At 37.8% G+C, this 14,689-nt stretch overlaps 1 protein-coding gene across 1 annotated transcript in view; it reads right to left on the reverse strand.

Moving 5' to 3' along the window:
• Window positions 1-806: 806 nt before the first annotated feature.
• The window catches only part of LOC116903707 (zinc finger protein 431-like), a 21,616-nt gene continuing 7,733 nt past the window's right edge, over window positions 807-14,689 (reverse strand). The window contains 6 exon segments of the mRNA XM_032906380.1: window positions 807-940; window positions 3,876-3,908; window positions 3,911-4,071; window positions 4,128-6,191; window positions 7,349-7,409; window positions 7,595-7,721. Of these exon segments, the coding sequence (XP_032762271.1) occupies window positions 807-940; window positions 3,876-3,908; window positions 3,911-4,071; window positions 4,128-6,191; window positions 7,349-7,409; window positions 7,595-7,721 (2,580 nt within the window).

Consider the following 14,689-nt stretch of genomic DNA (forward strand, 5'->3'; position numbering starts at 1 on the left):
TCCTTTCTTCCCTAAGAGAAGCAGTTATGGGGCTGAAGAAATGGCTCAGTGGTTAAGAGCACAGACTACCATTGAAGAGGACCAAGGCCTGGTTCCCAGCACCCACCTTGGAAGGTTCACAACTGCTTCTAACTCCAGCTCCGGGGTCTAAGAGGGCGCTCCCACACTCCCACACATACTAAAAATAAATATTAAAAAGAAAGAAAAAGCAGCTGTCAGCTTGCCTTAATATTCTATTTTATGTATTTTTGGTTTTTAAAAACAAATAAAAAAGTGGGTTGAATATTAGCAAAGTTCAGAGTTAGCAAGACGAAGTGAAAGGGAGTCATTGAAATCAACCCAAAATGCTAACTGTGAGAGTTGTCTGAGTCTCAGTCTCTCATTATTCTTAATGATGTGGGGGAAAACCTGTTTACCAGTGCACACTTACTGTTGTCCCCTATCCTGCACAGGCTCTCTATGAACACTAACTCCAGTGACAGAAATAGTAACTAATGTTTATTTGGTGTCCATTAGGTGACAGGGCCTGCACAGTCTTACACATTTCAACTCTAATTTTGCAGTAATCCTGAAAGGTATGTCTATTTAGTGAGTTTTACAGTTGAAGGTCCTAGGACGCTGTCTAGCACTCCATTAGTCTGGGACTCAGAGCTGGCATCTGAGTCACTCAATATTTAATGCTAAGTATTGTGTTTTTTACTGCTTATCCTATCTCGAGGTGGCTTGCCATTTTAGGAGTAATAAACTGATTATTTGTTATACGAAACTTTAGTCTAAATATCTAAAGAAGCATTGAGCATATTTCCTTATGCCAACATGAATTTAAACATCTCTCCACAGCCAAAGATAACACAAACATTTGGTGAAGAAAAAAATCCTTGCATGTTCCAGGCCACCACCACTGCAGCCGGGGGTTCACATCCTAGCCTCAGAGACAAACCTTAAAAAAAAAAAAAAAGAAATTTGAGGACAAAGGAAGCATCTAATGCTGACTTCTTGTGAAAGTACGTGTGATTAACCAACCCAAACAGATAGGCATAAAATTTCATTCTGTAAAGTTTTATAAAGGAAAGTAAACTAATTAAGTACTGCCTGGGAGTTAGTGCCATGCAGAGCACTCAGGTTTCTCTGATTCTGCCTCCTTCTAGCACCTCACAGCCAACAGCTGCCTCCATTACACCAAGTCACTCAAAGGAGTTTCCTTTGAGATTTCAACAGATCCCTTAGAAAAGACCTCACTTTATGGTGAGGGAGGACCTTTTATTTATTATTCTTGTAAAATATACATAATATGAAAGCTGTCATTTTTATCTTTCTAAGTTGATAGTTGAGTGGCATGAAGTACATTCACAGTATTGTGGGATTATCATTCCCATTCATCACAATTCTTTTACCATTTCAAACTGAAATTCTATTACCCAATAAATACCAGCTTTTCACTTCTCCCTCTCATAGCCCTCGGCAACCACCACGCTGCTTTCCACTGCTTCCAATTTGTTGTCTCTAGACTCCTTGTACAAATAAAATCATATGATATTTGTCTCTTGACAACTTGGTTATTTCTTTTTGTGTAAATTCTTTGGGGCATCTATGTTCTGGCATGTGCCACAGCTTTTAGTCTGAATTATGTTTCATTTGTATATAGTTTGTGTTCATATATGTTTGCATGCATCTGACCAAATGCTGACCTCAGGTAATATCTACCTTGTTTTTGAAGCTGGGTCTCTCACTTGAGATCAATAATTTAGACTAAGCTGTCTTGACAATGAAACCAGAGCTGGGCTTACTGGTAAAACATCATATGCCTGACTGGTGTTTTGCAGTTTTGTCATATGCGTGTGTATGATTGTGTGTGTTCCTAAAACCAGCTTGGATCTATAGTAAAGTCTTCTATAGTAATGTCTTAATACTTATTATACAGAATAATGGAATTTATTATAGTGTTTTCATGTATTATGTAATGTATTTTGACAATATTTCCCCCTTAATTTCTCTTGGGGTTGCAATGAATCTGTAGATTGATTTTGCAAGTATGGCCATCCCATGAGCATGCAAGGTCTTTCCCTCTTCTAGTGTCCTATTTAATTTCTTTATTCAATATCTAAAGTTTTCATTATAGAGGTCTTTCACTTCCTTGGTCAAGTTTAATTCAAGAGATTTTTTTGGTGGGCTTGGATTTTTAAAGTGTTATGAATGGGAATATTTCCCAGATTTCTTTCTCAATATATTTTTTATTGGTTATAAGGCTACTGCTTGCCATATATATTATTATGGTGAGATGTGTTTCTTATAATTCTGAGTATCTATGGGATATTTGACATGATTGATGTTGGCCTTGTCCTTACATGTCTATCAAAATGTTATGATTTCTATTCTATCAAAAACAAGAGATTTGTGAAATTTATAAAATTTACTGACATATTGAGCCAGCACTAATCTCTGGAATAAACCAGCTTGATCATTTTTTGATATATTATTGAAGAGTTTGCAGGTGTTTTAAAAGAAATTTTGTATACATTTATATTGGAGATTGGTCAGTATTTTTTTATCTTGTTTTAACATCAGGCTAATCCTAGCTTCATAGTTTGGTAATGTGCCCTTCCTTTGCTATTTAATAGCATAGTTTGAGAAGCATTTGTGTTAGAATTTTATCTGGTAATTTTTTTATTTGGTAAATATTTGATCACTACTTCACTTGTACTGCTTTCTACAAAGCTGCTCAATTTTTTTTTTTTAAATCTTCACGATTTACTTTTCGTAGGTTATATATGTCCAGAAATCTATGTACTTTATTTTAGAGTTTTCCACTTTATTGGAATAAATGATTTCTAAGAAAAGACCTAACGATTTTTCTGAATTTCATTAATGTGTGTATTAACAACTCTCCTTACCGCCCCCCCAGTTTATTTACTTTGAGACTTCTCAACTTGATTTTTTTTTATTTCATTGGTTTGAGAATTTTGTGAATACTATCTATCATTTTCAACTCTCCCTTTTCCACAATCCTCCCATTTCCTCCCCCAAATTTACACATTTTTCTTTTTTTCTAACCCCCTAACCCTAACCCCACAACCTAACCTTAACCTCACCACACTAACATAACCCCCATCCCTAAACCCCCTAACCGTAACCTCCCTACTCCTTAACCCTAACCTAATCTCTAACCCTAACCTACACCCCCTAACCCTTTAACCCTAACCCCTAACTTTCTAGCAATAACTGCACACCCAACCACCCCAATCACAGTCCCTAACCTTCTAACTCAGCTTGTTTCCAATGAACTACTTTGACCATGTTTTTGAATTGTTAAGTATTTATGCAGATTTCAAAACACAAAGACTTTACCACATGAGCCCATTCATAAGGCTTTTCTCAAGAATGCTATTTTCTGCATTCACAGGGTTTCAGTGAATGGAAGTATGAATACTTTTGTTATAGTGAGAACTATAGAAATGTGCAAAGGCTTCACCATATTCAGTACATTCATAGTTTCTTTCTAGTGTGGTATCTTTTATGCTGTTTGTCTTAATTTAGGTTTTAATGCTGTGAAAAGACACCATGACCAAGGCAACTCTTACAAAGGACATTTAATTAGGGTGGTATACAGATTCAGAAGTTCAGTCTATTATCAAGGTGGAAAAAAATGGCAATGTCCAGGCAGATGTGGTGCTGGACATGACAGTTCTGCATCTTGATCAGAAGGCATCCAGGAGAAAACTCTTCTGCCCTGGGTGGAGCTTAAGTGTAGGATCTCAAAGCCATCCCCACTTCCTCAAAGGCCACACCTACTCCAGAAAGCCCACACCTCCTAATAGTGCCACTTGCCATGGGGCCAAGCATATTCAAAGCACCACACCTTAGAAGATCACTGTGACCTGTTAGAGCTTTACCACATTGGTTACATTCACAGGATTACTAATATGTGTTCTTTTATGTACTTGGAGATGACCTGATTGTGGATAGGCTTTACCACATTCACTACATTTGTAAGGTTTCTCTTTGGTATAAATTCTTTCATGAGTTTGAAGTTGACCACAAAAGGCAAATGATTTGCTACATTGCTTACATTCACTCCAGCATGTGTTGCTTTATGTATTCAGACTCGTTACATACAAAGGCTTTACCACATTCATTAACATTTGTAAGGTTTCTTTCCAGTGTGAATTCTTTCATGCTTTTTAAGATCACTCTGACTTGCAAAGGCTTTACCACATTGATTACATTCATAGGGTTTCTCTCCAGTGTGTAATCTTTTATGGATTTGAAGATAACCATGATACGCAAAGGCTTTACCACATTGATCGCATTCATAGGGTTTCTCTCCAGTGTGTATTATTTTATGGATTTGAAGAGAATTGTGTTGTGCAAAGGCTTTACCACACTGATTACACTTGTAAGGCTTCTCTCCAGTGTGAATTCTTTCATGTCTTTGAAGTTGACTATGATGTGCAAAGGCTTTATTACACTGCTTACATTCATAAGGTTTCTTTCCAGAATGTGTTGCTTTATGTATTTGGAGACTAGTGTGATACCCAAAGGCTTTACCACATTCATTACATTTGTAAGGCTTCTCTCCGGTATGAATTCTTTCATGTCTTTTACATTCACGAATGCATGGAAAGGCTTTACCACATTGATTACATTTGTAAGGCTTCTCTCCAGTATGTGTTCTTTTATGTACTTGTAGATAACCAGGATATGCAAAAACTTTACCACACTGATTACATTTGTAGGGTTTCTCTCCAGTATGCGTTCTTCTATGCCCTTGGAGGTAACTTTGTCGTGCAAAGGCTTTACCACATTGATTACATTTGTAAGGCTTCTCTCCCGTATGTGTTCTTTTATGCACTTGGAGATGACTTTTTAGTGCAAAGGCTTTACCACACTGATTACATTCATAGGGTTTCTCTCCAGTATGTATTCTTTTATGTGTTTTAAGATTACTGTGTTGGGAATAGGCTTTACCACAATAATTACATTTATAGGGTTTCTCTCCAGTATGTGTTCTTTTATGTTTTGGGAGACTACTGCGATATGCAAAGGCTTTCCCACATTCATTACATTTGTAAGGCTTCTCTCCAGTATGAATTCTTTCATGTCTTTTAAGTCTATGAAGATGTGGAAAGGCTTTACCACATTCATTACATTCATAGAGTTTCTCTCCAGTGTCTCTTATTTTATGATTTTTGAGACCATTAAATTTATAGGTTTTACCACATTGATTAAATTTGTAAGATTTCTCTCTAGTATGTGTTCTTTTATGTTTTCGGAGAATACAGTGATACACAAAGGCTTTACCACATTGGTTACATTCATAGGGTTTCTGTCCAGTATATGTCACTATTTTATGATTGTTGACACTACTACGACATTTATAGGCTTTACCACATTGATTACATTTGTAAGGTTTCTCTCCCGTATGTGTTCTTTTATGCACTTGGAGATGACTTTGTCGTGCAAAGGCTTTACCACATTGATTACATTCATAGGGTTTCTCTCCAGTATGTGTTCTTTTATGCCCTTGGAGATTACTTTGTCGTGCAAAGGCTTTACCACATTGATTACATTCATAGGGTTTCTCTCCAGTGTGTGTTATTTTATGTTTTTGGAGAGTACTGTAATGTGCAAAGGCTTTACCACATTGATTACATTTGCAAGGTTTCTCTCCAGTATGTATCCTTTTATGCATTCGGAAACTACTAAGATATGCAAAGGCTTTACCACACTGATTACATTTGTAAGGTTTCTCTCTAGTATGTGTTCTTTTATGCATTTGGAAACTACTAAGATATGCAAACGCTTTACCACATTGATTACATTTATAAGGTTTCTCTCCAGTATGTGTTCTTTTATGCATTTGGATAATACTAAGATATGCAAAGGCTTTACCACATTCATTACATTGGTAAGGTTTCTTTCTAGTATGAATTCTTTCATGCCTTTGAAGTTGACCATAATTTGTAAAAGCTTTATCACATTGATTGCATTTGTAGGGGTTCTCTCTAGTATGTGTTCTTTTTTGTATTTGGAGACCACTGTGATGTACAACGGCTTCACCATATTGAATATCTTCATAGAGTTTCTCTCCAGAATGAATTCTTTCATGCCTTTCAGGATAACTGTGACATGCAAAGGCTTTACCACACTGAGTGTACTCAGAGGATTTCTCTTCAGTAGGACTTCTTTCATGTCTGCAAAGATAATTGACACATGTGAAGCTTTTCCACAATCACTACACCAATGGATCATTTTATCTGTAGGAATTAATTTTACAATTTTATCTGTAGTAATCAGTTTTACAATTCAGTCTAATTGTAAAGAGGAAATCACATCTTATGTTTTATCACTTTGTTTACAATCATGATTTCCCCTTCATTATGGGTTGTTTTGTGTCTTTTAAGAAACTTGTCATTGTAAGAGCGTTTGTTACACGGCTCACATTTGTAGTGTCCTTTTTCTCTATGAAGTTTTCACACATTTGAAGAGAACTGGAAGAGCTCAGAGCTTTACCATACTGAGTGAATTCATAAATTTTCTGATATATTGAAATACACTATATTTGCAAAGTGAACTAGGACAAACAGATAATTCCCACATTCCTAGTACTCATAGGGATTTTCTGCAGTTAAGTTTGTGGATGCATTGCCAATGAAGTTGGGAAACCAACTAATTATAAGCTTGTATCACATTGAGAAAGTCTACTTAAATGGGGAATATTATTAATTATTAATAATATTAATCTTCTAACTGTTCTGGGAGAGGGGTAAATTGCTGCTTTCAATATCCCTATTCTCACATGGCTTGTATCCATTTAGTAAGTATATCACATGATATACCTATTAAAAGAAGAATAGCAAATTAAAGTTTTCCATATTGCATTAGAACACTTTGACTTTTTGTTTATCATAGACATATGGCATACGGATTCTTGACTCTCATAAACTGCCTCTCTCACTTAAACTTAGCAGTGTTGCTACAAGTATATGAGCAACACCAGCTATACCATGGAATATTTGCTTATTAGAAAAATATACTTATCACCTAATATATATATTGAGTGGAATGAGACTAAGTAGATTGGCAGTTCTACAGAGTAGCTATAATGTGTCTATGATTTAAATAGAAATATCTGTTAAGGCATTATTTCTTTGTCTTCTTTCTTGAGGAATGTCTTGCCAACATAGATTGGACACCTGACACCGAGGTACATGGATTTGTAAGAATTTAATAATCACTGATACACTTAAAGCAGTGCTTTTTTTTACACTGTTGCTTTTCTTTAAAACTTCCAGGACATATTAAAACTTATTCAGAGGCATATTCATACCAACTTGCACATGAATATTACCTTCCATGTCTTCTAGAACTTTGGCAACGTTCTTCAATATTATGCTCTTCCCAATTGCAACCTAAAATACAGTACCATAAAATGTATATTATTGGAAATAAGTCAGAATTTAGTTACTATCTTCAGTGAATCTGATTTACTCACTTCATTCTATCTTGTTCTTGATTGAAGGTATAGAAGAGCATAATTAACAAAGAAACTATTGTTCCCTTATGTTAAAAGGTGAAAGAAAATTCACTGTCTTACCTACAGCAGTGAGGTTCCTGTAGGTCTCCAGCATCACATCTTTGTAGAGATTCTTCTGTGAAGGATCCAGCAAAGCCCATTCTTCCCAAGTGAAGTTCACATGCACATCATTATAGGTCACTGCATCCTAAAACATCCCATACAGGTGTACAACACAAAGCATGATGCTGGCATCATTGTAAAGCAAATGTATGACAATATAGTCATATAATTTTGGTGCTTTCCCCACTTATTTCTGGACCCAGAAGTTCTAATGCCATCTTACAAGGAAACGGAATGAGGTTCACCTCTGTCATTTCTTTGCTTTTTGAATAGGACATAGCCTTGCAAGAGAAATGACAATTAACAGATATAAAGAAGAAAGAGAGAGGCAAACAGGACTGAGCATCAGAAAAATTGTATGAACAATAATTACTAACTACAAAAAAGGATGAGCAAGCTGGGTGTACTGGCTCATGCTTTCAATCCCAGCAGTCAGGAGGCAGAGGCAGGTGTATCTCATGGAGTTGGATGACAACATGGTCTATCCAGGACAGACCTGTCTCCCTTGTAAAAACAAACAAACAAACAAACAAACAAACAAGAAAGATAGGACTCATGTTTTTAAGTTCCTACAAAGAACTGTACATTCATTCCAGTTCTGTACTCATCTTCCAGAGCCCTGAAGTGCCCCAGTTTAAGCTGTACCATTGATGATCTCCTATTAAAAGGGGATGAATGTTTAAACAGTTACAAATGGACAGGTGAAAACATTAGCAATGTAAATGTTGATCCTAAATAAGCAACATAGGGCAGGAGAGATGGCTCAACACTGAAGAACTCTTGCTGCTCATGCAAGTAATTGGGCTCAATTGCCAGTACTTAAAAGGAGGCTCACAAGTATCCATTACTCCAAGTTCAGGAAGTCTGAGGCCATTTTCTAAATAGTAATAGGACCAGGAACACATGAGGTGCATATTCATGCATACAGGCAAAATACTTAAATTCATTAAAAAAAAATCAAAACAAATACAACAGGTAGGAAGAATGTCATGCACCTGCAATCCAATGACTCAGAAAGCTTGGCAGTAAAGTTCAGGCAGTATTAATGTCATGAATACATGCCATCCTGAGAAATAGAATATTCTCTCTGCCAAATTTTGAAATTCACAATGTGAATTCAACACAATAGCATATGCTTGACATGTACCGAAACTTACATTCTAGGCCTATTAGACAATAATATAAAAACAAAGAAACATACAAAAAGCCAGGCACATTTAATCCCAGCACTCTGGAGACAGTCAAGTGGACCTGATTACATGGGATGCCTGAATGTTCTACTATTGTCAGGACAGCCAGGGCTACACAGAGAAACTTTAAAGATAAAACCAACAAAATTCAAAATAAAATACACCAGGCTCGCAAGATAGCTTAGCACTGAATAGCAATTGTTTCTACTGTATCTTATGTGATTTAGGGATAGTCTATAATGTATGAATATAGAATGTATTATAGCATGAGAAGAAAGCTCACTGATCAGCACAGCACAACACAGTGCATGTGCACACACACACACACACACACACACACACACACACACAGAGCAGGAAATGGGTTGAGTCTATAGACACTCAAATCTCATTCCTGGAATCTGGAAAGGTTCCTCCTTCTATAAGCTCCCCAAAGAAAGCCACAGAGGAGAGACAAATGTTCAAAGACATCACCCTCTCTGGGAGCTTTGCTTTGACTCAATCAACTACATCCTGACCCTGTCATAGTGCGTGGCTATCCCATGATGCAGTTGGTCGAATTTCAATGATCCTAATAGTCTGCAAGAGCTCATACACTGTTCAAATGTCCAAAGTCTTCTGAGATTTAAGACAATCTCTGGATCACCACATCTTGTAAAATCAGAAAACAAGTTATAGCTTTCCAACGTACCATGACACATACCACATCCCATTCCAATAGAGAAGTATGTGTACACAGTGAGGGAAGAAACCCATTAGGGCAAACAACAAATCCTGGAGCTGTCTCAGGCATGTGGGGCCTCAGTTTCAAAAGGCTTAGATGGCCCAATCTCTGCAACTTCCTGTACACCTCTCATTTTAGTTCCTTCTACTTCCTATCTATCGAACTCTATGGCAGGTGTCTCATAGCTTAGGTTTCACATTTTGTGGTCTCAAAATGCAACTCAGGCTTCATCCTCACAGGTTCATGCAATGCACTCTCACAGTATCCTCCCTCACTGGGGTTCTGATTCTGCCAAACACAGATGGCTAGAACAGGGCTGAACTGAAGCCACATGGAAAGAATCGTGACCTTAAATTTTACATCTTTCTTATTTCCAGAACTAGAGTGATCCTGCAAGGTTTGGATTCTAAATTGGGATGGACCCTGCCATGCTTAGACCACAGCTTTAGTAGGTTTTGTAAGAAGTTCCTTCCTGAGTCTAGGAATCACTTTGCCTACTCCTTCCATTAACTGAAGGCTTAGCAGGAGGAAGTGTTACCTTAGGGCACCTTTTAGGCTTCCAATACTGAGCCAAGGGACCTTCTTTTTAATTCTCTTTGAAAATTCATGCCTCTGTTTTAGCATTTAATTGCTGTTTGAAAGTATATATACTGCTGTTTTCTTTTACAAACTACAGACTTTGCATTTATTTCTGCCCCATTTGTTGCTTTTTTCCATTGTAGTCCTGAGTTACTAGTAATAATCACCCATCAGATTCAATATTCTATCTAAGAATTCAGATAATTACTTTTTAGTTCTGCAGTACTCAGTTTTTCAGGGTATGGGCAGAATAAGAAATATTTTGGGTCAAAATATCACACAAATGAGCTCTAGCTAAATTTTTCATGGAGTCTATTTTCAACCTAAATCCTATGAACTCAACTTCTGTCTGCATTACTGACAATACCCAAATCTTCCAGGTGCTACAGGAATAGCTGATTAAGCCCTGAGTGCAGTTTTCTATTCCATTTGCCATCTCAAGTATGATAGTTTCCACATTCCTCCAAAGGAGAACATTCTCAGGTTCTATCCAGAAGCAAAATCACTTTTGCATACAACTTGTTTTGTTCTAACTTGCTACTCTGCAACTGTGACTGAATCCTCTAAGCAAAAACATCTCAGGTAATGAACAGGTTCGCTTGTTTGGTCCTCTGAGATTCCAATCCATCGTTCTGTGAGCTTAGGATCAAAACTCCATCTTCAAGAAAATGAAGGCAAAAACCATGGACAAACATTGTTTCCTGCCTTGCCCTCTTGCTTGGTCACTGTCCCATGCTCAGCCAGCTCCCTTATCTAGCCCAGGCCCACCTGCTTAGGGATCTTGAGCCCTCCATAGCAATCAACATTTCACACAATCTCTCACTGACACAGCCCAGCCATTTTGCTGAGGGCATGCTCTCAATGATGAATGTAGGCGCTAAAATGTTGACAACTGAAGCTACTTAGGACCAACAGAGACAATAATGTATTAGAAAGTTTTAAAAACTCAAATACAATGTGCTAACCATATCAGTAACTTAAGTAGAAAAAATGCAAACCTTGATGATTTCGAAAACTGGAAAGCACAGATTTGCCAAGAGATGAGAAGAGGCTTTTAGGATCAAAAAGAGGAGACTAAAACTGTTTCTCCACAGAAAGTCCACAAACTATCAAAAACTCAAAAAACTTATAACAATATAGTAAATTTTCAGAAATAAAAATAGGTGAAGGTCTATCCTTTTCCAAAGAAATAATAATATAATTACATTACTATGAATAAAATCACACAACACCACAAATAAAAGGAGAGAGAAAGACAGACCTATAAGTTAAACAACAACTACAAGATTATAATAAAAAAATTAAAGAGAGACACCGCCCAGATCTGAAGGGACCCGGTCAACAGCTCCCTGCACCCAAATTCCATGGGAGGGAGAGCTAAACCTTCAGAGGGGCAGACACGCCTGGGAAGCCAGAAGAGACTACACTCTGCCCACATTTCTGACTCCAGAGGAAAACACCTAATGCCATCTGGGACCCCTGCACACAGGGGCCCAGGGAAAAGGCAGGGAAGGCCCTTCTGGTTGCCGCCCTCAAGGAGAGCTCAAAAGCTGCCCCCCAGGAGCGACTTCAGCCCCGGAACCAGAGGTAAGACCAACTTTTCTGCTCAAAGTGAACTGCCTGGTAGACTCAGGACACAGGCAGACAGGAACAGCTGAAGACCAGTAGACAAGAACGACTACATACCTGAAAGCAGAACACTCTGTTCCCATAACTGGCTGAAAGAAAACAGGAAAACAGGTCTACAGCACTCTTGACACACAAGGCCTATAGGATGGCCTAGCCACTGTCAGAAATAGCAGAACAAAGTAACACCAGAGACAACCTGATGTCGAGAGGCAAGTGCAGGAACCCAAGCAACAGAAACCAAGACATCATGGCATCATCGGAGCCCAATTCTCTCATCAAAGCAAACACTGAATATCCAAACACACCAGAAAAGCAAGATCTAAATTTAAAGTCACATTTGATCATGATGCTGGAGGACTTCAAGAAAGACAATAAAGAACTCCCTTAGAGAAATGGAGGAAAACATAAATAAACAAGTAGAAGCCTATAGAGAGGAATCACAAAAATCCCTGAAAGAATTCCAGGAAAACACAATCAAACAGGTGAAGGAATTAAAAATGGAAATAGAAGCAATAAAGAAAGCACAAAGGGAAACAATATAGAAAACTAAAGGAAGAGACAAGGAGCAGCAGATACAAGCATCACCAAAAGAATGCAAGAGATAGAAGAGAGAATATCAGAGCAGAAGATTCCATAGAAATCAATTTAATAACTAAATTGTCAAAGATAATGTAAAACTTGAAAAAAAGCTACTGGTCTAAAAACATACAGGAAACCAGGACACAATGAGAAGATCAAACCTAAGGATAATAGGTATAGAAGAGAGAAGACCCCAGCTCAAAGGACCAGTAAATATCTTCAACAAAATCATAGAAGAAAACTTCCTAACCTAAAAGAAAGAGATGCACATAAACATACAGGAAGCCTACAGAACTCCAAATAGATTGGACCAGAAAAGAAACTCCTCCTGTCATAACACCAAATGCACAAAACAAAGAAAGAATATTAAAAGCAGTAAGGGAAAAAGGTCAAGTAACATATAAAGGCAGACCTATCAGAATCACACCAGACTTCTCACCAGAGAAGGAATCTGCAGGAAATGGACAATTTCCTAGACAGATACCAGGTACTGAAATTAAATCAGGAACAGATAAACCATTTAAACAGCCCCATAACTCCTAAAGACATAGAAGCAGTCATTAAAAGTCTCCCAAGCAAAAAGAACCCATGTCCAGATGGGTTCAGTGCAGAATTCTATCAGACCTTCATAGAAAACCTCATACCAATACTGTCCAAACTATTCCATGAAATTGAAACAGATGGAGTGCTACCGAATTCCTTCTATGAAGCCATAATTACTCTTATACCTAAACCACACAAAGACCCAACAAAGAAAGAGAACTTCAGACCAATTTCTCTTATGAATATCGATGCAAAAAATATTCAACAAAAATTCTGGCAAACCTAATTCAAGAGCACATCAAAACAATCATCCATCATGATCAAGCAGCAGTTTTCATTCCAGGTATGCAAGGGATGGTTTGATATATGGAAAAACCATCAACGTAATCCACTATATAAACAAACTGAAAGATAAAAACCACATGATCATTTCATTAAATGCTGAGAAAGCATTTGAAAAAATTCAACACCCTTTCATGATAAAAGTCCTGGAAAGAACAGGAATTCAAGGCCCATATCTAAACATAGTAAAAGCTATATACAGCAAACCAGTAGCTAATATTAAACTAAATGGAGAGAAACTTGAAGCAATCCCACTAAAATCAGGGACTAGACAAGGCTGCCCACTCTCTCCCTGTAGAGAGCGGCGCGGCGAAACAAAGATGGCGCCGACATCCAGCCTTGTCTGGATGTTGACAACTTACTGCGCATGTGCAGGCTTGTCCCCTTGCTAGGGCAGCCATACGATAATGAGATGTAGGGCTCCCTCTAGTGGTGAACAGCGGTACTGCACATGTGCGGTTTATGCACCAGGTGTCAGTTGACCGTTAATATGCTAATGAGGTGATTCATTCTCCGCCAATCCCTGGAGGACAAGTAGTGGGGTGATCCATGCCCCACCAATCCCTGAGAGATAATTAGCATACTGTTGTGTATATAAGTCGAGCGACTTTGCTGCTCGGGGTCCCTGTTCAAGAGAGCTGTAACACTAAGAAGAGCTGTAACACTAGGAAGAGCAGTAACAAAGTAAAGACTTGTTTGCAGAAGAATCCTGTTGTCGAGTGTCGTTCTTGCTGGCGGGACATTGGGCGCGCGACATCTTCCTACTTATTCAATAAAGTTCTTGAAGTTCTAGCCAGAGCAATCAGACAACAAAAGGAGATCAAAGGGATACAGATTGGAAAGCAAGAAGTCAAAATATCACTATTTGCAGATGATATGACAGTATATTTAAGTGATCCCAAAGTTCCACCAGAGAACTACTAAACCTGATAAACACCTTCAGCAAAGTGGCTGGGTATAAAATTAACTCAAATAAATCAGTAGCCTTCCTCTACACAAAAGAGAAACAAGCTGAGAAAGAAATTAGGGAAACAACACCCTTCATAATAGCCCCAAATAATATAAAATACCTCGGTGTGACTTTAACCAAGCAAGTGAAAGATCTGTATGATAAGAACTTCAAGCCTCTGAAGAAAGAAATTGAAGATCTCAGAAGATGGAAAGGTTTCCTATGCTCATGGATTGGCAGGATTAATATAGTAAAAATGGCCATTTTACCAAAAGTGATCTACAGATTCAATGCAATCCCCATCAAGATACCAATCCAATTCTTCAGAGAGTTAGACAGAACAATTTGCAAATTCATCTGGAATAACAAAAAACCCAGGATAGCTAAAACTATCCTCAACAATAAAAGGACTTCTGGGGGAATCACTATCCCTGAACTCAAGCAGTATTACAGAGCAATAGTGATAAAAACTGCATGGTATTGGTACAGAGACAGACAGATAGACCAGTGGAATAGAA

Source organism: Rattus rattus, chromosome 6, assembly GCF_011064425.1.
Source record: "Rattus rattus isolate New Zealand chromosome 6, Rrattus_CSIRO_v1, whole genome shotgun sequence".
In the NCBI taxonomy this organism is placed as follows: domain Eukaryota; kingdom Metazoa; phylum Chordata; class Mammalia; order Rodentia; family Muridae; genus Rattus; species Rattus rattus.